This window comes from Halichoeres trimaculatus, unplaced genomic scaffold (genome assembly GCF_033239565.1).
Source record: "Halichoeres trimaculatus isolate MK-OKI-2021-1 unplaced genomic scaffold, fHalTri1.1 fHalTri1_scaffold_3, whole genome shotgun sequence".
Lineage (NCBI taxonomy): Eukaryota > Metazoa > Chordata > Actinopteri > Labriformes > Labridae > Halichoeres > Halichoeres trimaculatus.
The window spans coordinates 17,446,038-17,473,818 of record NW_027437181.1 but is presented as its reverse complement, the minus strand read 5'-3'; the positions used below and the strand labels follow the sequence as shown (position 1 = coordinate 17,473,818).

At 40.1% G+C, this 27,781-nt stretch overlaps 2 protein-coding genes across 3 annotated transcripts in view; both read right to left on the bottom strand.

Annotated features, from left to right (window-relative positions):
- Positions 1-660: 660 nt before the first annotated feature.
- ext2 (exostosin glycosyltransferase 2) lies at positions 661-19,635 on the bottom strand. Its single transcript, XM_074667182.1, has 15 exons — positions 19,475-19,635; positions 18,640-18,980; positions 18,312-18,535; positions 17,897-17,986; positions 17,003-17,119; positions 16,433-16,628; positions 15,288-15,427; positions 15,098-15,191; positions 8,931-9,062; positions 5,721-5,910; positions 3,828-3,994; positions 3,106-3,249; positions 2,771-2,899; positions 1,949-2,031; positions 661-1,679 (listed from the first exon to the last, which is right to left on the bottom strand). Exons 2-15 carry the CDS (start codon positions 18,952-18,954, stop codon positions 1,541-1,543), a joined length of 2,160 nt encoding a protein of 719 aa, XP_074523283.1. The 5' UTR covers positions 18,955-18,980; positions 19,475-19,635; the 3' UTR covers positions 661-1,540.
- Positions 19,636-20,626: 991 nt separating this feature from the next.
- Positions 20,627-27,781, bottom strand: part of dagla (diacylglycerol lipase, alpha) — a 31,878-nt gene continuing 24,723 nt past the window's right edge. Inside the window, exons 19-21 of one of the 2 annotated variants that reach the window (XM_074665940.1) lie at positions 24,891-25,057; positions 24,629-24,646; positions 20,627-24,159 (exon numbers count right to left, since the gene is read on the bottom strand). In XM_074665940.1, the coding sequence (XP_074522041.1) occupies positions 23,061-24,159; positions 24,629-24,646; positions 24,891-25,057 (1,284 nt within the window). In that variant the 3' untranslated portion in view covers positions 20,627-23,060. The remainder of the gene's footprint in view (positions 24,160-24,628; positions 24,647-24,890; positions 25,058-27,781) is intronic. The other variant, XM_074665941.1, reaches the window with a different exon arrangement.

Below are 27,781 nucleotides of genomic sequence, written 5' to 3'. Positions count from 1 at the left end.
TCAAGTGCTGAAATGAGATCGCACAGCCCGCAAGAGTATCACACTAATTGAAGTTGACAAAAATACGAACTGCGCCCTTTTGAACTGCTGACATTGAACAGGGTGGATTAGGCAGCGTATATTAACAACAGGTGATGGGCTGGAGGGAACAGTGGATCATCCGCATCACAGGGGCTCAGTACTGCATGGTCACGTAGCAAAGTAAAGACAGAAACTAAAAAAGAAATGTTCTTCCTCTTGTCTCACACATACATGGAAAATAAGAAAACTGACACTATGAGATAGATTGGTGTTTTCTTTACTTATCAAAGTCATATATACAAACATAAACATAAGCAGTCCAAAAAATTTAAAACAATTTCAATGACTTTATAGAAATGATAAAAAAGGAGGCAAACTGAAATAAAACTCACACAAAAATTCAAGGACTCTGCTCTCTATGATGTAGCCTAAATGTTTGTGCTGGGACATGATGAGAACAAAAATATAAACATAAACAACAGATATAATGGAAAATATATTTTTTTAAAAAAGGCATTGAATTAACAGTTCATACACATCTGTTTGGAAATGTGTGGGTTTGGAGAGTGTCTTGTACTATACAGCTATATATATATATATATATATATATATATATATATATATATATATATATATATATATATATATATATATATATATATATATATATATATATATATATATATATGTTGACAGGATTGCTCAGGCAGTATAAAATTACAATTCAAGATGTTCCAGTAGCTCAGCATCAATATTTTAAAATCAGCAGTTACTCACTCTAAATATATTAGATTTGTAGTACCAGCTTTGTCTTATGACCCAATCTGAATGTGTAAGAGAAAACATATGTGAAACACTGACTGCACATCATCTGTGAGCCCCCATGCTGCGTGCTGTCACATTCAATTAACGACTAGATTGATCCTACATACTTAGGTACGTCATTGGATCATTTACCACATATCATGTGATTTAGACATGTTTTATAGATAAAGATTAGGTCCATGTCAGGGTTTGAACAGTAACAGTAGGAAAAGAAACGCTGGAGCATCATAGTTATGACTATTATACAGCTCTGCTGCATCATACAAATATATACACTGTATTACCTGATTCCAGAGCAGCTGGAACCTGAAATTTCAGCTCCAAGATGACAGTGAGGGACCATGAACCTCCAGTCAGTCAGCATGTCTGTCAAGCATCACACCTAAGGGTTACCCTCCAATAGAAGTATCTGTAACATTATTCTATACATTATTATAAATATCTGGATATCTCTAATATTAATAAAGAAACCACTTATCCCCACTTTTCAGTGTTCTCTGTAACTCAAGACATAAACTTGACTACCTTCTGTAAAAATTCTTTTCGAAAGAGTAAAAAAACAGGCTGAACAGAGAAGAAGGAAGCATCTTCCACTATAGTTTAAGTGTTGATGTCATGATATAAAAAATAAGAGTGTTGGCAAATGATCGAGTATTGAAGCTGTGTTGATGTCCCAACATCTGTTTCCAGCTGGTCAGAGGCTGCCGATGTTTGGGAAGCTCTTGAGCTTCTCTGGGAAGTCATCTTTATAGAGCACTGGGTCAGCACGGTGTTCCACCACCTTCAGCGGCATGGTCCCAAAAACTGATGCAAACTTGTTGATGCACTCAGATCTATGAATATAACAGGAAAAAAAATAAAAAGCACACTTAAAAATGTTCATAACTTAACCTGGAGATGAGATATAAAATTCACGTCATAATATTTATTTTCTTTTGTAGAAACAGTAATATCACTAAGTTACAAAGCTTACAGAATTTTGGATCTTCTGTCTTTTTGAAACCCTTATTTCAATGTTTGAGCGTAGAGTTGCTGCTGAAGAATACTTCTTAATATGGGTGTTTTTAAAAAACTCTAACAATAGGGGACTTTCATTTCGTACCTCTCCACCATGTGTGTCTGATCCAGCGACAGTCCATCGATGGCGGTACACTCAGGACACTTGAACTTTTTCCTTGGGGTCACCTAGACAAAAGGAGAACAAAGCTGCATCAGTGAAGTCTGTGTTAAAACAAAGCACCCCTGACAAATGCTAAAGAACCGTCAAGTGTGACAAAAAAGTCTGTGATTTACGCACAGACATAGACCAAAGTCAAGCAAATTATGGGGAAGTGTCAGAAAACTGATTGTAAGAGTTGATTGGAGAGATGACGTATGACGTTTACTCGGTCTAATCTCTACATTGCTGACACATGCCTGCACACAACTTTGAAACTTGTGTTTGTGTGTGTGTGTGTGTGTGTGTGTGTGTGTGTGTGTGTGTGTGTGTGTGTGTGTGTGTGTGTGTGTGTGTGTGCATGTAGAAAGAGAAGAGAAAAAGACAGACAGGGTTGGCAGGAGAGGGTGTTTGTGAAAAATAAAAAATCTAAACCCTGCTGAAGATGAGGTGGGAGGTTCAGTGCTGGTGCGAGGGCAGGGGAGTTTGTAGCTTATGATTTGATGGCAGGGTGTGTGTGAGTCTTGGTTAGCTTAAGAAAACATACTCAGAGGGGGAGTGCCAGTGAGTGACATTAAGATAAGGGAGGTTAAGGCCCGGCTTTAGCCTGCACCTGGGCACAGTCAGTGCAATGAGGAGAGGTGGGGGAAGCAGTGAAGCTGAAGGGTGAGAGCTGATCAAACCCAGAGATGCTGGACCACTCTGTCAGGCTTCAGCCTCCCCCCAGCAAGCCTAGAGGAGCCAGTGCAGTCAGAGCAATGATTGTACCTTTATGGGGGCTTTGCCTGTGATGTTAGCCACCAGGAAGTTCATGGCAATGTCTTCACAGTTCATGTGAGCGTCCACCCAGTTCTTGATGTCCCCAGGCATCTTGTATGTGTACAAATAGTTGAAGTACTGGAATGAAAGCAGATTTACAAAAACAAATGGTAACTTGTTATACTGACGAACTGCTGACTTATTATTTACAGACGGGTGACACTGCGTCACCCATGAGGACATATGTGGTACGCCTTCGCAATAAATTACTCTGAACTTAGATGAGTATGTGAGTATTAAAGAAGTACAGTAACCATGCTCCACCTTTCTCTTTCTCTGATTACCTTGTGGTAGAAGGCAGCTCCTGTTAGGACCATGGAGACCTCATTGGTCCACTCAGACTCATACTTCCACTTCCCCATTTCATGGTCCCAGAGATGCAAGCGACCTGGGTAGCCCACCAGTCTGTCAGGGAACTCCCTCCATACCTGGGATAGGACAGATGACAGATTTTAAAAACTTTTTTGCTGAACTGATATGAAAACTGATTGCTTGCATTTTTTGATGGATGATGAGGGATTTTTAAAAGAACTTAAAAAACAGCTGTGTCTGAAATTTCAAAGTCACATTTGAAAGTTGAAGTACTGGCTTGATAGCCAGCTGAATATCTAGACCTTGATGCTAGCTGCTTGTCTGAACCCTCTGCAGCAAGCAAGAAGTAATTCCATCATGCAGACAGCTTCTCTGTCTTGCCCGCAATTCCATGTAATTATCTTTAAACTGGGAACAATTTTATCAAATAGCTTCTAAATGGATTCAGGTGAGTGTGCTGGGCTTAGCTGGGCCGGCAGGTATGCAGGCATGGAAAGCATCAGCTTCAGACCTGTCATCATTCTTCACACATCAAACACATTCAGCAGGCTGTCAAATCTTCAACTAGCAGTGAATGAGAGTGTAATCTCCCTGGATGACTTTAAACTCTGGGATCAACCTGAAATAGTTTCCTGCAATACATCCCAAAGGAAGCAAAAAGTAGTCAAGGTAAGTTTTCCCTTTTTTGTCTCACCTCGTAGCCAAACTGTAGCTCATCAGATGTCAGCATGATGATGTCATCATCGATGGCAAGCACAGCCTCTGTCTCTATCTCATCATAGGGGAAGAAGCGGTTACTCAGCTTGTTCTCTTTGGTTCGCACAACTTTGAGGGGGACACCGATCTTTGGCCAAAGAGACTCTGCCAGGGGGGAGATGGTACAATCACAATGATAGTTTGATACACAACACAAAGCTAGAACTTAAAAATAAGCTAACTTATTGGATTTTGAAAAGTGGTTAATCAGAATGAGTAGTGAGAGTGGTGACTATGGACATTTTGTAATAATAACTTTTACAAAGAAGTCATTAATGGTTAAAATAATGTGTAAACTTCATCAATATTCTCTTAAGGGCAGCCCTACATAGACACTTGATATGTAAGTATGTAATACGTAAAAAAATGACACCCTTGTTTTTTTATTTTTAAGTGTGTCAAAAAAAAGAATTACAAATACAGCAAGAATCAATATCTTAAGACAGATGAGAGGACTTATGATGGTATTCATGACTGACAGGGATATTTGAAGTCCGTCCTGGAGTAAAAAAGTACTCTGGGAGTGTCACGTCATCATTAAATTAACCTCAAACATGTGCAAATCCAACCACACCATGATTTTTTGTAAGGCAGATCAACAAAGTGTTTTGTCTGTGATGCATTTCAAAGATCTTGGGCAGCATCCATGGCACGGGCTATGGCACAGAAAGATCACACACAGTGTCAGCTCATTAATAGGCTAATTTAAGCCTGGCAGGCTATAAGAGGGACTTCTGGTCCTTCCAGTCATTTTTGAAGTCCCCTGTCAAAACCTATTATCAGGGAAACTTATATGTTAAATGCCAAAAGCTTTTGTTTCGTTTCCTCAGTCCATGGTGCTGTCATCCCTAACTTAAAGCTTTCATCGGAATTCTAAAACCTTAGCTTTACCTTGTGATGGGCCAAAATGCATATTCTAGTGACATTCTTAACTGTAAGTATCAACACAGTGTGAGTTCCTGCTCTAACACAGGCTGATGCTTTTGACAGCGCTTGCAGCATTCAGTGTTACTGTGACAAAATAGAACTGAATAAGAAAAAAATACCTAAAAAATTGTCAGGACAATTTGTTTTACATTTTTTTAAATACAGGCTACAACAAAACTTGATCTTGAGACAGACTTGTACAGCATCCTCTTAAAAAATACAGAAGGAAGGGAGCCAAACCGGGAGCCTGTGAACACATCATTAATTCAAAGCTTGGTGTGAATGGGGAAGAAATCTGTCTCCAGATTGGACAGAGCTCTGTGAGTCTGACCCGTCAATGGCCTCTTGTTAATTCTAATAGGTCACAAAGCTCCAGCCAGGCGCCGCTGATGCCTCTAATGAAAAGGCAACTCACAGCCATGGGGGAACACTTCAAAGTCTCCTCATTACTTCATTACATTGGTTAACTCTTACAGCAGCAGGACCAATTTAATTCCTGGTTTAGAAGAGTCTGGGTATGAGATAAGCTGTCAGAGGGTAGGGCAGGATTAACTGATATGCAATTCATTTTCATATAAAGGTTAAAAAGTAAGAAGAGGGCAAGTGCAATAAATAAGAACTATAAAGTTTAATATGACACATCTCTGATGTTCTACAGCTGACACTCTTCAATAATGAAAACAGCAGGGAATTTCTATTTCTAATCATTATTGTTAATGCTTTGACAACCATCACCAAAATTATTATCATGGCATTTACCATTAACCAACATCTGCCATTTCCCTCCAACACCACCAGCTTTTGAATACATTTTGTTAGTGTCCCCGAATAAAAGTCAGCAGAGACTGCTATTGCTACAGCTTTAAACGTCTTTTAATGTTTGATAAGAATCTCTTAAACTCACCTTCTGGAGGACTTTTGTTCTGGTTGTTCCACACAACCAGGAGCTTAGCCAAGCTAGGCACCTTGGAGATTTCTGTGATAACACGGAAAAGACTTTCAACACGATCGTAGGTCAGCACCACAGCAGTGAACCCCGGTGCTCTTGGTGGGATGAGTGGAAGGAAGAGCGGGCTGTTCACACTGGACCACTTCTGCAGATGACGAAAAGCAAAACAATAGGAATATTTTCAGTTTCATCAAAGATTTTTTAAAACCTCTTTTATTTGTCTCTCTACATTTCCATGAAGAGATCAAGAAGAACAAGCTTTAAGTCCTCTGTGTCAGCTCTGTCATGTTTTCCATGATTTAATGCGCAGTAATAGTGCTTCACTGGACAGTGAGGTCACCTGCTATAATTTCCAGATGATGGTTTTTATTATGGAGCAAGACTCATCCAATAATGGGTTCTCAGGGGCTAACAGAAGCAAAGGATGCCAAAAGCTTCCAGTCAGAAGCCAAATAAGCCCTACACAAGCAAAAGAGAATGAGTTCAAGAAAGACCAGGAGGAGTTAGCAAACAAGACGGGTTGGCTACCCTCCTGGGTCGACTGTTCCTGTGATGACAGGTTCTTCTGGGTGCAGACACTGGACTTTTCTGTCATTCTGTCTTCCCTGTAAAATGGCTTGTAAACCCTGAGCACTTCACTGACTGGGCTCAGATCAAGTGACACAATAAAATGTAGGAAGTCATGGGAGGGTTTTCTGATTTAAAGTGTGTACTCAATTTTAAAACTTTAAACATCATAAACATTTCAAAAGGCACTGACGACAATGGGTCAATATGCAGGTTACTCATTTTCAACTTTTTGGTAAAACTATGGGACTCTCCTTTCAAATTACACTAAAAAATGTCCCATATATCATTCACTTACAAACATGTGCTGCTATAACACAAGTAAATATAACTGGGTACACTCTGATAAACTTCATCAAAGGATCCAAAAATGTTCCACGATGTTTACAGTAACAACCAGGCTGGCAGTGGCAAAAAGAGCATATCTAACCCAGTAAATCTGTGGGTTTCTTGAAGCACATATAAACTTTGTTTCTTCTCCAGTCCAAGGATGCCACACAGTGATTATACGGCACCCTCCACAGCATTGTCACATGTTTGTCAACAGACACACAGCCGCTGCTTTTCACTCAACATTAGTCACTGCTCCACTAATTAAGTCACTTTATAAGCAAGTGGAAACTTCCTTGTGGTCATTCTCACGTTGTCAAACAAGTGGAGGGGAAACAATTAAACTAACACATTTACGCAGCAGCGGTGCTACTTTAAAACAGAATAAAAGAGGCAGACACCTCTTAAGTAATTTGTCAAATTGGATAAATTAGATGAAAAGAAAGCCACAGCTCAGTGTCTCACCAACAGATCCAAAGGAAGTAAACAACTTTTCCTGTACTTAAATTAACACTTTTAAAAGATCTGATCTTCAATTTGGTTCAACTGCTTGAATTGTACAATTTGTTTTCTTGGACAAATGAGCGTCCTCAGAGTGAAAGAAAAAAAAAATAAAGGATGATAAACTACGAAGGTGCCAGGCCGTTAAGATGCTTTCACTTTTATCTTTTATCTTGAGAATCATTTCAGATGCTTACGTTGAGTTATAAAGGCTCATTTCAACATTACTGATATTAAAAAAAATGCGAGGCACATCACCAAAAAATGAATGAAATATTTGCACAAAAGATGAAATATGACCAATCATGACACAAATATTTTACTGCTTTCAACTTCCCTAATCTCTAAACTTGATTTTGATGGAAAACCCCTTTAAAGTGTTGGCTTTATGACTTAAGGGTTATTTAACCTTTAAGCCTTTTTTATTTACGTTTTTTACATTAATGCTTTTAGCAACTTCTTTGTACCTTTCAAACAAGAAAGTGTCAAATGTTTCAACTCCACATTAAACTGTTTTAAATAAAAATTCAATTTTCAAGCTAGGTATAAGCTTTTCAAATATGCCCGATACCTGCAACTCCCACACAAAAAGCTGCTTGTCCCTTGTTCTGAAATCCCCCTCAAAAGGCACCAGCAATCCTGAGAAATGTGCTTTCAATTACCAGCAAAAAGACTACGGCAGGGGAGGGGCAAAATGTCTGCCTGATTTATTTAGTGCTCTGTGCAAGTTCTTCTCACCATCCATTCACTGAATCCATCGAGAAAACACTTCATCTCCCATCTTAGGCATGAATGGTAAATGCCTCGACCCTGATACCATTAACCTCTGGACAAAGTTTCGGACCTGGGTGATAGTGATTGATTGAACTGAGGGTTGTACGCTGGCAAAATGTAATGACATGGATGGGCAATGTCAAGTGTAAGGGCTGATTAACTTTTAAATCCTGACTGGCTGCATAAATGAGAGAATAAGTTAGTGATAAGTATCAGAAATCATTGCACTACACCATACATGTTTACACCAATATCAACTGATTGTGACTAACACCTCTCTAATCTACTTTCACTGGCATGAGGATGACAGACACATTGCACGGTTATGTATTCACACACATGCTCACATGCACATGTCTGTGGCCCACAGGCTGAGGATGGGAAAGACTGGAGATCAGATCTGTCTGATTAACAGCTCCTGAGAGATGGCTGTACAGCCAAGTTGTCTGCCACAGCTACAAACTCCCACAACCACAGGGATGCTAAAACACACACACCATTCTTCACATCCAGCGAACGAGCTACAAACACAATGACTCAGACATGCAGGAACTTATTTTTCACCACAGCAGAGGCATCCTCCTTGTGCAGAATTGCTGACACAAACTGGCGGCCTCAGAGCTGGCTGGGTGTGTACCAATCTGTGAGGCGCAGCTTGTGTGGCGCTCCGGCAAGACTTGAAGGCATCTACTGTCACACTGCCACAGAGGCTTTGATTTACAAGAACGAGGGGGTGTGGAAGCTTATGTGGCACTGCGGCACATCTGTTTGGTCAAAGCTCTATTCTGAACAGCCATAATTCAGGTTTCTCAAATCTTAAGACCTAAAAAATACAACTAAGACGCTTGCAAAGAAAGCAAACAGAGTGTGCAGATTTATGGCTGTAACTTTGAAAAACATTAAGATGGAGAGTGCAGACAGTTAAGTTCCTAATAAATAAAGTAAAAAATCACAGAATAAACTTTCACAATGGCTAAATGTAGAGCTACATACCACCACAGGTGGGTTGTTCCACTGTTCATAGGTGCGTGCAGCATATGGGTAGATACGATCGTTGATAATCTGCAGCGTTGTCAAGCCAATAGCCTTCATGGAGCTGAAGTAAGCCTCCCAGAACCAGCGTGCCTGTAAAGATAAAAAAACAAGACTTCTGTAAATTCAGAAAGAAAACAAATTGGTCAAAATCGGACACACGACCGATCATCACTGTACAGTAATATATGTTCGACCCTTCCTACCCACTTTTACACTCAGGTATTGAAGAAATAGGAAACACAAAGGGCCAGCGATTAAAATTTGCTCTGGTAAAAATGTAAATAAAAAAAGCTTCCAGCTTCCTAAAATGTCACTGAAAATAAGACACCAAGAACGAGTACTTTTTTTGTACCTTAACTAAATGCTGTGTTCACACACAATTAATTAACTCTAATAATTTGGTATTTTGTTTATGTTTTCATTAATGCCCAAAAGCATAAAAGGTCTTTGTATGTCTATTCTAACTTTTTTGCTGTGGAGAGCAGCCATTAAATGCAGTCATAACTGTAAAATCTACTTTTTTTTCTTCAAAGTCTTAAAAGCAAGTTTTGTAGCCCTCTGCAGCCTCTTGACCTTCAACATCTCCTCTCCTGAAGCTCTTTAAAATCTCTTCTGACTGTGCCTGTTTAACTTCAACAGCTCTCAGATGTGAGAAGCAGACTTTATTGATAACTGAACTTTTAACCCATATCTTCATGTTATCACTCTGGCTGCTGGGGTATCAACTCAAACTATCCTCAATCACGCTTCAACTTGGCTTTGTTTTCAGCCATTGAAGTTAAGATATAAGAGAATCCTTAATAAGTGAATATTTTAATTCGGTTTGTGCAAGTTTGGTTCATTTTTTTACTTGTTACATAGCAAAAAAAAATTTGAAAGCACTTGAGTAGTGCTTTCAAACAAGCTTCCTTACTCCCGGAGGCTCCAGTTCTATTAAGCAACTTAAAGCGACAGTTCAGAGGCAGGAAGACCCGTTGAGAGTTAATGAAGCTTCAAATAACATCTCCTGGAGGCATCGTTACACTGACCCAACAACAATGTCTGGGGTAGAGGATGTGACTATTTTCAGTGTTTGTCTTTAATGCACTGAGTTGCATTTGGTCTGCTGTTGTATTCCAGTTCAGTGCATACTGGACAAAGACAGCCTTAGTTGCACGTGATTCTAACCATTGCTAAATTGCCCATTTCTAAGTATGGGATGTAACATAGGCGATCTACAACAACACAAAAACAGCCTTTATTTTTATAGAGGGGGTGAGGAGAATCTAAAAGGACTTTCTAATCTCAGGGGGGAATCCCAACGGCCCATAAATCAGACAGTGATGAAAGTTTCTTTTCTGAACGGGAGGAGGCAGAAAGCAAACTGTGCTGGCCCAAGGGCCTGTCCCACCCTCCTCCACCCCCCTCCCAGTGCCTGCAGGAATTTTTATGAGCAGGGAAGAAGAGACAGCTTTGCAAGACAGGAAGAGGGACCCTCACCCATCTTCGGTTTGCATCATCCTGGTTATGGTCTTCATAGTGTTTTTGTTTTGTTGTTCTGATGAACAAAGAAACTTCTTATGTCCCTCTAATTAAAAAAGTTCCTAACCATTCTCTATTGTTAAAACACATATTTGAAACACTGTGATCAACAGTACTTTATCTAACTCAATGGAAGTTGTCAAGTGCCTGACAGATGATTTAACATAGAGAGCAAAATTGGCTGACAGCGAACTATGGCCCAAACCAGGTCATTATTAGAGTTTCTGACCAAGTAATCAAAAACAGCTGTGAAGCTGAGTTTTAGCCACGAGAGCTGCCCACTGGGTAAAGGTTTTTTAGCACAAGATTTATTAGCACTTAACTTTTAACAGTGATCAAAACGTTTCTACAACCATATTTAACACACAAGTTGTTTGACGTAATTACCTGCTCTACCAAGAGTAACTTAGTGCGCACAAGCATGGTGAAATAATTGACTAATAGGATTTTAGGGTCTGAGGACCAATTACTGAAGACCAGTGCTTCATCAGGATTTACAGTCTTGGTGCCTTTTGCTGTAAAACATTGCACTCAATGAAACTTAACTTTTTTTTCCAACCTTTATATTTCAAGTTTCATTTCCCAACCCGGGGTTGGTACTTTCTGAGTGCTCCAGTATTTGTGTGAGGGAAAGGTGAGGGGGTTATCAGGTGGTCAACAGTCACTTATAATAGCACTACATGGGTGGTATTAATCTAAAACACTAGGTTTATTGGACTGAGGAGATGACAAACATTTCTGACTGACACCTGTCACCAGCCTGGTTGAATGTTCAGTTCTGAATGAGGAGCTGCATGTGAACATTAGAGTAGATTGAAGAGAAGCAAACAGCTGAGTAGGGATGGGTACCGAATTAGGTACTTGTATAGGTACAGACCGAATTCTGTCAAAAGTACCGGGTATCGATTCATGTAAAACCAAAAGGTACCATGTTTAGGTTCCTAAATGCATCCTTTTGACTGTAAGGGAGTGGAAGAGTGGGTGATTTTCCATGCTGGACATGAACACAGCATTGCAAGGTTATATATTGAAGAATAATTTGTTAAATTGAATTTTTTATATTTCATTATTAAACAAATTGATATTTTTTTACCACATAAACACAAAAAAGTATTGAAACTTGGTATCGTTGAGTACTGGTACCGATTGCCAGGTGCCAGGCATCGGTAGTGTATAGTTTCAAATGTGAAAGGTACCCATCCCTACAGCTGAGACAGGGGCAGAATAGACTGACTTCATGGCTACAAATACACCAACAAAACTGAAAGACCGCATGAACAAATTTAACTGAAACTGGCTGTCAGGTTGATCCTTTAGGTTGTTGACAAAGTTTGACTTGAGCTAATCAAAATTTGCTGTCTGTTATTATTCAAGTGTATGGCCTAAACAAGCTATGTAATACATAATAAACATTTTATGAGCTCAGCTGACTGAAAGCTACTGGAAGCTGATGGAGACATAACATCAAATTATCACTCAATTCAGCATCCCTGTGAGATGAACTCCCTAAAATCTTAGCCATTTGTATTACTAGCATTAGTATTGTTGTGATATATTAACTCACTTTACCTGCCGCATACGTATTTTTTGCACAAAGAAGTTTAGGTCTATAACAAACACTCAATGGATAAAGTCTCTTTAAGCCAGCTGGTTATTGTTGGTGTCAAATTGATTCTTTAACCCTACACTACATTTCAGATGTACTACATAAGTTTTTAATCATATGGCATTTCCTGTGAGGTAAGTACGTATTACCTATGACAACTTCAACACTTGTAGCCTTTGAGCCAAGTCAGATGGGAGGAAACAGCAGAGGAAAAACAAAGTATGACAGCAAAGGTTACTGAGCCCTCTGCTGGTGAAACTGATAATAGAGATCAGATGGACATCACAGTCCTTCAATAACCCTTAAAGATGCTATGAGGAGGATCTGTTTAAATTGGACTGCCTTGCCACCTCCTGGCCTAGAGTCTCATGCACTGTTGCAAAGATGTGACTTTTAACCAGGCGTGTGTTTGTTTTGGAACATATTTTCCTTGATCAAGACACCTTTTACCGGATATAACGCGGTAAGGTAATTATCAGTACACTTACATAACGCTGTTGTTTGAAACGTGACAATAAGGAAACCTGAGTTTGTACAACGCGGCAACCTCCTACTTAAAAATATGAGACATTGGAAGAGCTACAACCTGCTGTTTTTCGAGTGTCTGCTTGAGGCTGGCTCTGGAAGTACTGGAAGTCACAAACACACCAAGCAAAAAAAGCCGTTTTCACAGCAGAAATAAACATATTTACAGCCTGGTTCATAAAACCTCTCCCGTCTAAATCACTCGTTTTACTATCGGATTCTACACACACTGTACGGTAGGTGATTTTTTTTCTAACTCGGCAGTTTAGAGAATATTAAGATCACAAGCTTGCCCAATCAGAGGCACAGCTCAGCTCACGTGACTGACAGGCGCCCTATGGCTGTACTCGAAGCCCCGCCACTTCCAATATGGCCAAGATTCAAAAATCTGTTTCAGAAACAAATAGGAAACTACGTCCATTAATCATACAGTCTATGGTTTGTACCATACGACAGCTACAAGTAGCGCTACTAGAAGCCTGGTGCTACGGCGCATCAGTAGGCTAACGTGACAAAAAGCAAACTGTCAGTTCATTAAGTAGTTTAGTAACCGCCCATATGTAATGCTCCTGACAGCCTGGTGCTGTGAGACGTGTCAGTAATGTGTAATGTTAGCGAATCCTGGCCATGACCTGCCAGCGCTCATCTACCAAGCAGAGCTAACGTAACCTCACTCTTCATTTTATTGATAGACTTTAAAGTTTGATCAGACCACTGCAGAATAACTGCTGCATGTGGGTTGGAATGAACATTATCCCAAACAGCTTAGCCCTTTTAGCCTTTAGCTCGGGCTGTGTCACTCTCCCATTCAAGAGACTTTTCTAGATCACTTTGAAACTCCTCACAGTCCCTTTAACATCAATTTTCAGAAACAAAAATTTTAACTAAAAGAAAAAAAGCAGAATGTTGAAACAAGACAGAGCAGAGGTCCAACTTGTGACAGAATAACGTAACATTAGGGAAAGAAGTATTTATTTGCAGATTAACCGATTAGATTTCAATATAGAGCCTTGTAGATTCTGCGAGGTGTTTCATGTCTCAATACTACAGTGTCAACATTGTAGTACAAGCTCTCCCCTTGGATGGTATCCATTAACTGAAACAATTATTTGATGAAGAAAAACAGAAATTGCAACAGGTTTACTCCATGTCACGCTTGGTGGAGAGTAGTTGCTCTGAAGAGACCGTAGATCAACCAGGTGGTCAAACCGGGATGGTAAGGGGAACAATGTTGAGGCTGTATTATTGAGTTTGAAACACCTCCCTGACTCCACAATGCTTTTTATTAAACTCTCAGTTAAACTGCTTGGGCGAGCCACTGCCAATTAACTAGTTGAATTTTAACAGCCACTTTTAATTTTTTCATCAAACTTTTTCATCAGACATTTTCAGTTAGCTATTCTTGTGTTATCTTGTGCAACTGTGCAACTGTTTTAAATATTCCCTACAATCTTCTAAACCTGTCACCAAAGATATGTGTAACTCAAGATAACAACAACTTTTGATGTTTTTGTAATCAGGTAAACCATAAAACAAATGTTAATAACAAATACAAAAGTATCTCATAATCAATCAAATATGACAAATTGAGATGCACCCAAATACTGAGTATTAGTATCAGCTGTAAATCTAAATTAAGCTAAGAACATTTTAATGTTTTAGTGGCACTGGGTGTAACACTGACCATCAGAAAAATTATTTTATGAATGTATTCCCTAAGTTTTGCTGAATGCATTATAAAATAACCTCTGTAAAGAAAGGACTCAGCCATGACTCTTCTTCTAACAATTCAAACCATATGAGCATTCAGAGGAGTACCGTGACCTGCATATACAACGTTAAACCTATGCTACTACCATAGCTGTGAGCGATACAGAGCAAAATATCCCCATCTAACCACACCACAAGCCATATTTTTGAGTGCCTGGTGAAATTCAACCCCAAGCCTTTCTCTGAGCCTTTGGCCAAAACGGTCTGTTTGGCCAGTATAATTAGTAAATGGACTGGAGTTGATACAAGGGAATGAGTAGCAGCTGAGCTGGTGCACTTCTCTCATAGATGCTTTCACCTTTGTTTATTGTGGCTCGATGAAGATATCACATGGAAAAAGAGAGAGAGCTGTCTTTCTTGCATTTCACTGAAGCTTAAGTCAACACAGTTGAGTCTTCTGAAAGCTTTTTAAAATCCTAACTTAGTGAAAAAGGAAACTCTGACTTACAACAAGTGAAGGTGGTTTCCAAACTTCTGTCTGTGCCACCTCAAATTGGATTTGTCTTGGCTTCTTATGAGCTTTTTAAGACTTGAATAGTTGGTCAGTTGGTTGGTTATGGCATGTATACATCTCAAACATGAAATGCAAGTCTTTTAACCTCACTGACAGCATCTCCAACCAACTGTCAATCTGAATTTTCACAACTGTTCATGTAGAAAAAACTAAACAAGATGTACTGGATCTCTTCATGTTGGCTTTTACCTGTCTCTGCATCTCTTCCACTTGTCTGTGAGGGATACTCTTTAGGATGGTGTACATCTCTGATAGCTTCTCTTCTGGAATCACCACAGATGCCCTGTGCAGAAATACAAACATTGCATAAGTGACCTGAAAATGGCAACCTGCCCAACCACTGACATGTTTTTCCAGCCGTGCAGTGACATGGACAAACCTTTTCCAGTCCAGGACTTCAGAGAATGGCAGAATGTAGGAGTCAGCGAGGACAACAGGGACACAGCCAGCCTGCAGCACATCACTGAGTGCAGCCTGACCTAAACGTGCACCTCGCAAAACCACACAAAACGAAGAATCCTTGAAAGACAAACAGGGGGCAAACTGTTAATGGCAGTATTTGCAATACTTCAGCAGTGACCTCTCTAGCGCCTTACTAGTTTTGCTTGCACCGATGTCCAATCTAAATGGTCAAATTATAAGAGAAATTGCCCCAAGTTGGAGGCTCAGCCTTGATCCTAGCCACCCTTGGGCTGGAAATAAAAATGTACTAAGAAAAATGGGAGACCTGAAGCTTACTTTATTTGGAAATTCTTGTGCCTAAAATTGAAGGATGCCCTGCAGTTCAATTCAACAGTTTCTACAACATTACCTGTTAGTATAACACTACAGCTGTTTAAGCAAATGGACAGAATTATTAAGGACTTCCTCTCAGTCAAAAGAGACTCAGGATCAATCTAAATAAAAAGCGATCCCAGGGACAAAATATGTCTGATTCTACCAAATGTAAGGCTGTATTCAGACCAGAAAAGTCTTTTGGTCCACTTGTTTGGTCCGGACCAAAAGCGGACTTTATTTTTTTCGTTTGGTGCGGTTCGTATTCAGATTGTACTTTTTGCAAGTAACTATTCACACCTGCATGGAAAGTCCGCACCAGCGTGGAAAACGAGCCCTGGTCCGTTTAAAATGGACCAAATAGTCCAGGTCTGAATACGCCCTAAAACAATGCAATCTATCATTTTAAATATGTAGACTGATTCAGCAATGAACTAAATCTAGAGGTTTCAACCTAAGAGGTCGTGGAATACCAATCTTTTTGTAGCACTGCTGAGAGACAGCATAGACATGGCTGAACTACTGTAACTGCTACAGAATATTCCACTTTGTTTTTTTCTGAATGAGCAAATTTACATCAGACATTTAGTAACTCGAGGTAATATCACTGCCAGTATCTTTCAATAACTAGAAACTTTACTTACAGGACAGATGGGATTTTGCATTTTACCAACTAATTAAAACTTGTCTGGCGGTACGTTTTCTCCTAAGAGAAACTCAAACTTTCTTCCATGCATTGGTTCTACCCACCTGAAGGACCTGAGGGTAGTCATACACCTGCCCTTTATAGCAACGTTTTCTTGCAGAGGCAGCACCCTGGGAGAGGTTGCTACACTTGTCCAAAAGGAGCAATGCTTCTCCATTTTCCTCTTTCAAGCGCTCTAGTTCAGCACGGTACTCTCGATGGATGGCAGTTTGAGAAGACAGAATGAAGTAACGCCTTGGCCTGAGTGAATAGAGATAGGAAACATAATCAACAAGTCATACTTTGAAGTTACAAAATATGATGTAACTTTGGAGGACTGTTAATTTATTAAAGAGTTGTTTATTTATAATTGGTTTTAATTTGTTTATGATCTGATTCTCAAACACCAATTTCCTTTCTTATCCAGGTAAGCAGAAAAAGCAACGTTTTGTGGTTATTTCACAAGAGCATTTCATCGCTCTTTTATTTTCAACGTTTTGGGTACACATGAATACACATGTTAATTTAAGAATATACAAGGGACCCATGACATTCTCCAGTGACCCACTCCAGTCACTATCTGTGGGTCCAAGGACACAAAACATTGAAAAACCATGTACATCACTAGAGCTCACCCAGGCTGTCGCTCAGGCAGCTCAACATCTGCAGAGAGTGGGCTGTAAACCGGGATGCTGACATCATAACCTTGTCTGTAGGTCCATGTAGAGAAACCGCCTCCAGCCAGAAGTGCTCTGAAACGAATACACGTGGATGTTACATTGCTGCAGCACAACAAACAAAAGCTGCAGGAACACAATGAAGTACACAAATTCATTCATTTGCTTCCAATGTTCACTTTGCACTTTGGATATGAGCAATGCTACGGTGAGGCATGAAATAACACAAAGACCAGCTTATTTCCATGGCAGGCTTTTTACCAGGTGACGATATTTTGGGGGGATTCTGCTGCACTCTCATGCAATGTGTACATAAAGTGAAACACACTGACAGTCACACACACCTGTTTCTGATAATGTTCCATATAAAATGAACTCCAGCTGGATGAGCCCAGGAAATTCCTTGCAGCTAAAACATAGTGTTCATTGACTCAAGGCTGATGAATGTTCATAAACCTGACCTCTTCCTTCCTCATTCATCAATAGGGCTTAAAGGACACATCAAGACTCAAAGATTCCTCGCAGGTATATAAGAGCAGATATGAAATACTTCGAGAAAAATATGTTGTCTCTAAAAAATGTTTTTTCTTTTTCTTTTGAATGTTTATCCTTTAACATGTGAATGACTGCACTGAAAACTGACTACAAGAAAAAAGAAGACTGGAATTCCTATGCTACAAAAACTACTACTACTTAAGTATAAACAGCCATGTGATTTACTCCAATGAATCAATTAAACATGGAACAAAAATGAATGACAGCAATTGATTTTAGGTTTTAGGTTATAGGGTGATTGAGAAATTAATGCATGCATTCTAGATTTTACACTGCTCAGGCTTGTACTGAAGCTACCTGTCTCTGGGAACATCCAAGGCGGTGTTGTAGTCTGGAGGGCCTCCAGGTAACATATTAAAAAGGAGGTGATTCATTCCTTTGTCCCATCTATCCCAAAGAAAAACACATAATTAGTTTTGGGGTGATAATAAGTTGTATCAACATTATAAAAATAAACTATTTCAGTTATAAAATTCGAGCTAAAATATCAAGCAAGTTGCTTTAAAAACACTTTTTTTCCTCTGTCATTTGCATGTCATTTGGGGACACTTTTAACTCCTCCATGTTGTTAAGTATTTACTGTAATTTATGATTAATATTTGAAAAAAAGAAGTTTCCCTCATAGAACAATTTCTTGTTAAGGTTATCCCAACTGATCATTTAGGTATAAAAATGTAACATTTATCAATGATTAGTGTTGTGTAAATAGTACCTGGGCAGCAATGCTAGAGCCTGTGCAGTCTCTCTTATTCGCAGGGAGTTCTGATTCAGTACATCAATAGATGGGATAAAAAGACAAGCCCTGGTGACATCATCTGTGTAAAAGTCACTGTCAGAGATGGCACTGAGCAGGTCATTGTACTCCCTTGACAGTCCAGTGCTGCTGATGGGAACCCCCAATTCATCCACAAACTTCTGCAGAGGGTAGATGTATACCTGCAGATACAAAATATAATGACTTCGCTAAGGAATACAGCAGAAAAATGAAGGTATAAGCACATCTGGTGAAAGCTCTGTGATTTCATGGTTGTAGAAGTTACCTTGATTCTATTTTTAGGGTTGTAGCCACATCTGTACACGTCAAAACAGGTGTGCATGCGGCAGCTGAGATCACCCCTCTCAGGAATGGGACTAGAGACGGGCAGGTGGACCAGAGGGGCGTCGTGGACGCTGCGTTTATCAAGGGTCCAGTCGGCTGCGGATTCGATGGAGTGCGGCCAGAACTGAAACATCCCGGTGGCGATGAGTCCAAGCAGCACCACAGAGAAGAGGGTGATGTAATAAATGCGGTGCTTGGTTTTCATCCGTGGGATGAGAGCGGGCCCCCGCGAGCTGTATTTACCAGAGGCATACATGCCTGACACCTCTCTCCAACCAGCCACTGTAGAGATAGCTACATGTTCATTGACAGCCAGATTCTAACTTAACATTTCATCAATCATAAATGACACCACAACGAAACATAAATATGACCATAAGATGTCCTCGAAAGATGCTGATATTCGTATACGTCAAGAATACATGGCAATAATTTCCTAATATCGATGCCAAAGACTAAACGGTAACAAACAGACGCTCAGCGAATGTCAACCACCCGTAGGTCAAATTATTGACAACATGATGTAGCAGACGCGGATAGCTCAATTAGAGATTAATGATAAGGTTGCCCTGTAAAAACAGCGATGAGAGAAGTTATTTTTAGTGTAACAACTTGGAAACGAACTTAACAAACACAAGCTAACGTAGCAGTTAGCCAAACCAGCTGTGTAAACATACGATCCATGGTATAATGATTTGATTAACGCACTGTTCAGCGCTATAAAAGCCACGAAAATATCATCTCGTGACGTTATATTAATAATATTTGTCACTCACCGAGACGATGAGTGGACTGTGGTTCAACAGATGAAGTTTAATTCATGGTAGCGGTTTGGAAACAGAGCTACACCTCTGAATACAGTGTGAATGCGAGCCTAGCATCGAGCTAACATTAGCGCTCCGAGAACTGATTCAGCGATACTCGGAAGTCCGTAAGCTTCGCTTCCGGTTTGTAATTTCATGTCGTTGTACATTGCTTCCCTCTAGTGGTAGTTGGGGTACACGGACATGTTTTACCTATGCGTGACTTCTCCAAGTCTTCAAAACAATAAAAAGTGAGTATCTTAGGATAATGTACGTTCCTGTGAAACAATACAATATCTTTTCTGATATTTAGAAATTAGTGAGCATTTAATTATCCATGGTATCTGCAATAGTTCTTGGTGCTGCACATCAATTAAGTCATCCTCTTTGGTCAGGACAGGCAATACTAATGTAGATTACTGGTGTATAATTTTTCAGTATATTCTATATATACTCAAAATTTCCCCTCAGAGCAGTTGTGATACCTTGCGATACAGGTCTAAGGTGCATCATTGTTGTTCTTAGACACCTCTGATGTACATGAAGTCATTTCACCTGTGACACCTCCACAGCGCTTAACAGAGGATTTTTATCTCTTGCCAGACCTACTGCATACTCATAGTACACTGCACCTACACTTTGGCTTAAAAGCAGCGCAGAACCACTCATACCATCTTTACTCAGCCTCTTTCAGCATGCAGCAGAAAACAAAGACACGTTCTTTAAATCAATTCTGAATCCAAACTTATCCAGGATGGTTTGTTACCAAAATCTGCTCTTTGAAAAAAATAATCTTCTCTAAGTGAGATCCTTCTTCCAGTGAATGTATGGTAGTTTAGATCATTATTTTTTTTTTAAATGTGCTTTCCCAAATTGCTAGGTATGCTAATCTAATCTAAAAAGTTAATTCATTTGATTTTTCATACAACCACACTCCACCTGAAACATTTCTCAAGTAATTCTTTTTATATCCAAGAAAATCTGTCTTAACACTTTGTAGCTTTGAGCAAACAAGAAGCACCAACAAACTTGGAACATAAGCTGTTTTTTTTGGCAGATATAAGTAAAGAAGGGTCGAATGGCTTTGGTTGAATAAAAAAAGCTGATAAAAAAAAAAGGCAGACATTTTATTATCACTTTCATAGTTTGCAGTTTATTCAATTACAGGCAGGGCAGTGTGGGGGAGGGACTAAATACATTCGCATTTTGGGGCAGGAGAGGAAGGGAAGCAAACCAGGTAAACATGGACAAGACATCATTGAATTATTCCTCTTTCAATATAGACCAATTTATAAATCTGCCAATAGTATGAATAAATAGCTTTCAAATGGATTTTTTTCTCTATATGGCAATACTGATATCTTTTATTATAGTAATTATCTCCTTATTGTTATATAGTTCTACATGACGCTATTGGAATTCACCTTTTTTGACATCTGCATAAATAATTACACATAGAAGATGGTGCTGTACACATTAAGGTGGAAAGTATTATTCTGCAGTTCTTAGTGTGTGATCTGCTGCAAGCAAAGCTACTGGAAATGTAGAAAATTGCTGGCCCAATCTTGGTTTATCTTCAGAGACTACTAGGACTGGCAGCATGATTTGAGTAGTGACAGACTGTAAACTGGCTGGAACAGTTTGCTCTGAGTAACCACAGCAAATCTTATTTCGAATACAAAAACCATGCAGATCACTATGGTGACTCCAGGCTTGATGGTGGCATTGAACCAAGGGTTGATGTGAGCAGGCTGTCACTCTGCAGCCTGTCTCACCAATATGACACATTTGTAAACGAACATATTGTCACCATGCCATGGAAGAATGTCAAATACTTGTGCCACTTGGACAGAAAAAAAGCTGAAATATATAAACTCCTTACATTTGGGAAAGTCTAAAAAGTTCTCCACACTGTCCCAAAAACTCAGATAAAAACCACTGACATCAAACCAATCTGTTGCAAGAGCAATAAGGATAATAATACCATCAAATATAGCAATAAAAGTGATAACAACATTAACGGTAATAAATAATGCAAATTGTGAGCCACCTGTTACACCCAGAGTGATATGGAAGATTGTTTTTGCCAGGTCTTGTGTGAGGAATTGGCATATATGATGTTCCAGTCCATTTACTCATTCAGTTCAACCTCAATGATATTTGAGATGAACCACATTAAAGGGAAGAAACACCTCCGTGATGACTGAGAGCACCTTGAGAACAAGAGAAATGAAATCCTGGGACGTCGTTTGGTCCCAGCTCCTGACATGGGCCTTTAATAAGCCTCAAAAGTTCATACATATTTTAAATTCTGGTTAAGATTAGAGCTTATTTACTGTGATGTCATGACAAAACTTGTTCTATACCGGCCATGCTACTCTGAAATGCATCAAGCATGCAGACCCTGACCCGAGCACATTGCTAAGAGCTCTCCCAAGAGAAAAGTACAGAAGTTAAAAGACTAGAACAACTGATAGCAAGTTCATTATTGGTTTAAACCCATGGTTCAGAGGTTGTGCGTGTGAAAATGAAAGCCATGGCAGTGTTTTAAGGTCAGCATGGCATCTTTTCCGTGGTGCTGCTGTGTAACAGTCTATGTGGGAACCAACAGAGTGGCTAGGGGAGGAAAGAATGAACGGAGCTTGGGCTTATATAAAGCAATACCCATATACATATACAAAATTACATCTCATAAATACATTTGGCAATACAATGTATTGATTTTTTGGCAAAGGGGGAAGGGGGGCATTGAGCAAAATGATGTGTGCAAGAGTATCCAAATGTCAATCTAAGTGGCTTCTTTTTAAAAATAAAGGGAAAAAAACTTCTTCATGCACTATAAAGAGTAACCAAAAGACTCAAAAACATCCATAGGCGTCTGTATAACTTTGTCACAATCACTACATTTTTAAGACACATGAATTCTCACCAATGTAACACGCTTACTCTCTCTCAAAGTCATTTCTTTAGAGACCTGAGGAACATTTCACAATATCATCTCATTCTCATGATTGACAAGTACGTCGATCCTCACATTCCTGATTTAAAAAAAAAAATAACTCAAATAAAAGCTGGAGCTGCTGAGGGTGCAGGAAGTTTTACAGTACATCAATACAGTTGATGTGCCTACACTAACCTCTTCTTAAATGTTTTGAATCCCTGCTCATGTAACTATTCTCCCCTTTGATTTTGTGATGTCAGGGAATCCATGTAATGCTGCTGATGTGTCTCCATGTGGGCGAGAGACAAAGTTTTGGAATGGCATTGTAGAGCTACAGTTATTTATATTCACCCATAAGCAGTACAGCCCCCTGGCATGCAGAGAGAGGTATCTTTTCTTTTTCTTAGTCATTGCAATAGTGTGAAAATGCTATAAACAGCGTTCAAAGAGGGACCTGAAGATGGGAAATAGTTTGTGAGTTAGTCAGTCGAGTTCTGCCATTGGACCACTGATGAGTGACTGCATTCCATCGCATGCATATACTGTGATATGTTTTTAAATTTGAATCACTGCACCTATTGATCCAGACACAAAGAACGCCGGAGTCCTGTGAGCACGCTACACCATAGAGGATAGTGTGTTTTCTTCAGGACAGTGGCAAGGGGTGGATGTTCGTAGGGAGTGTATGGCTGGCAAGGTACCCTCGCCTGGCGAGAGGTCATTGAGCTCCTCAGACGATGACAGAGGGAAGGAGGGTGACAAGGAGATGCCCGAGGAAGGGTCAGCAGATTCAGCAAAAGTGCGTGGGGGTTTGGGGACGAGGTTAGGCTCCAGTGTTGCTCGGGCAAGAAGTTGTTTGTCATCCAGCTGCTGTCCATCTCCCAGACACTCCCCCTGTCCGAATGAGCCTCGTCCTGATTCTGACTCCCCATCAGACAGGTCTAGGGGTGGAGAGCTGCTGCCGTCCAGTCTGAAAAGAGAGTCTAAGTACTGGGCGAACTCTAGCACTGCCTGGCTAGGGTTTCCATTGGATAGCTGGGGTGGAGGAGTTGATGCTGTTGGTCCCGTTTCTGCACTAAACTGCTTCTCAGCTGTGTCCATCACCCAGTCTTCTTTTTCTCTATCCACTTGTCTCGAGCTTATCTCTGGGCTGAGGGGGGTGTTTGGGGTGCTCCCTGGGCTGTACACCCCAGGCATCTCTTGGTGATCTCCATCGGGAAGCATTTTCGTATTGGCGTTAACCTCTGGCTGTAAAGGCTGAGCTGGGATGCTCTGGTTTGGCAGAGCCGGGGAATGATGACCACTGTAACGTGGGGTAGCAGGTGACAGCCGCATGGAGTAATCTGGGGTGGATTCCAGTGGGGTAAAGAAAGGCCCAACCTCACCTAGGTGCTCTGGTGTTGCCTGGCAGAGGCAGTCAGCAGCTAGTAGTTCAGTGCGAGAGCTGAGGGACGGGTTCTCCTCTGGGATTGGGGCATCCAAAGGGAAGGGGAGGCTACTCAGCATCGGCGAGCCCCGAAGTGCAGCCGAGGAGCGGCGGGAATCCAGACTATAGAGGGATTCTGCATCCGAGAGGCTTTCCATGACAGCCAGCGGTGCTTTGCGGTCCCTAAGCTCCACTGCCAGGCGCTCCCGTGCTCCACGCAGTACAACAGGCACTGGAGGAGGAGGGCACTCAGAGAAACCATCCAGAGATATTTCAGACTGAGCACAGGAACTAGAGGAGAGGATAAGAACGGGTTGGAGAGTAGCAAAAGGGAGAGGAGGGGAGAGGGGATCAAAACACAAGACAAGACATGAAAAATGGGTAAAAAAAACTTATAGAGGTTTAAAATAGGGAAGTGGAAGTACTAAAAATATAAATCTAGATACTACACACTGAAGTTTACGACCAGAAAAACAGTATAAAGAAGAAAAAGAGAAAAGAAAAGGAAAGACTGGGAGTTCAGGGGTGTATTCTAGTGCAAACACACTCCTGTTATAGCCACTACAGGAGAAGTAACATCCTAGTTCAACCTTCACTAGGAAGTTCACTCTGACTTTGGACAGGGGCTAAACCAGAGAGGGCGAGGTGGGAACTGAATACTACCATACGTTGGAATTGGTCTGTGGTCAGACAGCGTGCATGCGTGCAGTGAGAGAAGGGAGCACATTATGCAAAATTAGTATTAGCATGCTTTGCTTACCGTGACAATGGTTTTTGTCTTGTTTTTTTTTTAACCAAACAGAACAGACAGAAACGATGATTTTGAGAAAACAATAAAGCAGCAGTTAGTAGCAGTAGTATTCTTTAGTGCTGGCTTGATAGTTAAACTAAAATGAGACAAGTCCCCATGATTAGCCTTACAGTTTAGAAAGAGGATAAACTGACTATAAAGAGGATCAAATGCCTGTTGAATATACTCTTCTATGCTCTCAAACACCCACAAGAGTGCCTGGTGTACTAACCGAACACTACTGTTCCTGCGGTGGTGGGTTGTAGGTGTCGGCTGCTGAGAAGTTGTTGATGCATCCATGAAAATGGTCTCTGGGTTCAGGTCCACTTCTGTGGGGCTCACCATGATCTTGGCCGCTGACAGCAAAGCAGTTTTACCTTTGTTGTAGTTCTCCAACACCTGTGGAAGCACAGAAGTATACACAGGGAAATGACTTAAGAGTCAAAGACATAAAGAGAACAGGAAAGCAAGAATAGTGGGTGCTGGAAATGGAAAGATAATCAGGTACAGACAGATTTGGAATAATTGATTTCTCCGTCCATGTTTCTAAGTTTGATCATTGTTGCTGCAGTCTTCAGTGAGTTTTTCTTATTTTGTTAATCAATCGAGATAACCAAATGACTGACTTCATATAGGAATATTTTGCAGCTAGAACCTTAAAGACACAACAAATTGTTATTTCAGTTAATACTTCAGTTTTCTTTGTGTTATTTAATAAAATAATCAGAATTTTTAAGGATATCCATACTGACAGTATTCAACACCTCATTGTTTGTCATCCACTGGCACACTTTCTACAAGCATGAGTAGTTGGATCACCTTTAGTGAGCATATAATGACATTATCCAAGGAACTACTACATCTATATTCAACCCGCACATATGAATACATCTATTATTGTAGAGTTAAAAAGCCAAGTGTAGTTCAGCTAAATGTAAGAGCAATCTAAAGGTGAGCTTACACCTACTCTATCTGACATTAAACACCCACAATAGAGGCATGATGCCTGAGCAAGAACTACAGCAGACCAACAGTGTGGTGAGGAATAGTAGATCATAAGGCGTGAGAGTGTATGGAGCCTTAAAACATTCAGGAAAATCCTGCCCCATTGCAGGTTAACTAAGCTGTGTTAATAGTTAAACATGAGCACAAGGAATCACTTACAGCAAATCACATAGACACACAATTACATAGATTTGGTCAACTTTAATGGAGTTAAAACACTTGGTGGAAGCACAGTTTAGTTTAAAGACAACATAAAAGACAAAAACATTAAAAATCATGGATAATGAAAAATAAAATGAATGAAAATTAGTGTAAACAGACTGAGAACCTTAAGTTTAATGTGAATAGATATGTTAAATGTTAAGGGATTACGAGAAGAGTTATGAGGCACATTAAAAAATGAAGATGTTGCATGGATGTGTGGCCAATGATGAATTAAAAAAAGCAAATATTGGACACAGACAGCATCATACATATATCTTTCATTTAAAGGATTAGCACAAACACTTAAAATGGAAGACTGTAGCCTTTGTACCCAGAGAGAAACTTAAATGTAGGGAAAGCATTTTGAATTATTCAGTGATGTACTGAAAACCCTTTAGCCATAGATTCAAAACATATATAATTTATATCACTACATTGTAACAGCATTGTGAGATGCACTGTGTGGAACATAAAAATAACACCAGTTTTTGGTCATGCAGATAAAAACCCTCCTCTGCCAATAAAGAGGATGTTAGACATTTTTTGGACTGTGTGAGCAGCAATTTTTCTGAGGAGCAATGGAGCTGAGTACTCCATATTTACACATTTGGTCCCCCTTGCTGCTCCATCTGCTGCTGATGAGTAATTGACAGTTCCTTGAAGGGATTATGATTGAGGAAGAGTGGAATATGTGCATTCAAAAGGGCCAGAAAAAGGGAGATGATATCCAGTCAGAAGAGCGGGAGTGACTGAAAACCCGAGCCGAGGAGGAAGAAAGAGCAGTTAATGTGGCAGAAATTAGGTTACCATGGTGACTTTGGGAACACAAAGAAAACTTGTTAGCTCGAGGAACAGAGTGAGCAAGTTCATACCACAGCACTTGACCAAATGTACCGTAAGCTGTGAGAGGAATGGAGAAGACTGAAGGGTTGATGATAAATTTCATTAAAGAGAAAAAGAAAGGAGGTTGGTTAGGACTCATCATGCAGAGCTGTGAAAGGATATCTTTACTCTGAGGTTCAGAGATTCAATATTCAATATTATGGCACTGTTATTAACACCACTGACAAATGATGTATTTAAAGAATCTATTTAGAGATAATAAAGACCACTTTACCATGTTCTTCCTCACACACATCTGTTGCCTTAACTTGCCTTCTCAGTACCTCACATTCTTTCAAATTTCCCTTTTCCTACATTTCCTGAACGTCTTTTCAAAGTATCCACTGAACCTGTCCGGACTTGCTGTTTCCAGCCACTGTTTTGTGCACTGGAGGAAAGAGAAATTATGCCAGAATGAAAAGGTCTTCAACTTTTCCTCAGCTGCTATACAAGTCAAGCTGCTTTAAACCCTGTCCATGTTTTATGGTGTGCTTTTATGGAAGGGGCGGGCTCTCGTGTGCTTCTCTGTGATGACTTATTAAAAGCTGGTTCCAGTCTTTAAAGGAGGCAGAAGCCAAATCCTGAGTTTTACATTAGGCAAAATTGAACTTCACTTGCAGGATGTCACACCATCTTCATGTGGATGTTAGGTCACAGTATTAAAAAAAAAGGTTTCAAAACATTTTCCACAAATAAATCCTTTTACAAGCACACCTATTATTAGATTTAATGATAATGCCATGCAGAGGCTCTCTCTGCAAAATTTGTAATACTGAACATCATAAACTCTACACAACTGAATCAGTAGAACTGTTTGGCATTGGTAAACTAAAAACTTCATCTGTCTGCGAGGAGCCGTATGATGTTACTATTGTTACAGGAGCATTCTCTTTCTGAGCAAAGTGAAGCTCGTCAGATGGGGCTTCAGACAGAGGAGCAGCATCTGCAGAAGTGCTAGAGTTGGGTGGGTCTGACAGGGTTTGTGGAAGAATGTATGAATCATCTGCAACCGAAAGTGCTGCCTGAGGGTCT

Excerpts from the sequence above, each read along its gene's own strand:
- ext2 (XM_074667182.1), bottom strand. The coding sequence starts at position 18,954 with ATGTATGCCTCTGGTAAATACAGCTCGCGGGGGCCCGCTCTCATCCCA. Across the intron at positions 17,987-18,311 it reads GCTCTAGCATTGCTGCCCAG|ATGGGACAAAGGAATGAATC; the intron begins GTACTATTTACA and ends TCTTTGGGATAG. Across the intron at positions 3,250-3,827 it reads AGCTACAGTTTGGCTACGAG|GTATGGAGGGAGTTCCCTGA; the intron begins GTGAGACAAAAA and ends GTCCTATCCCAG.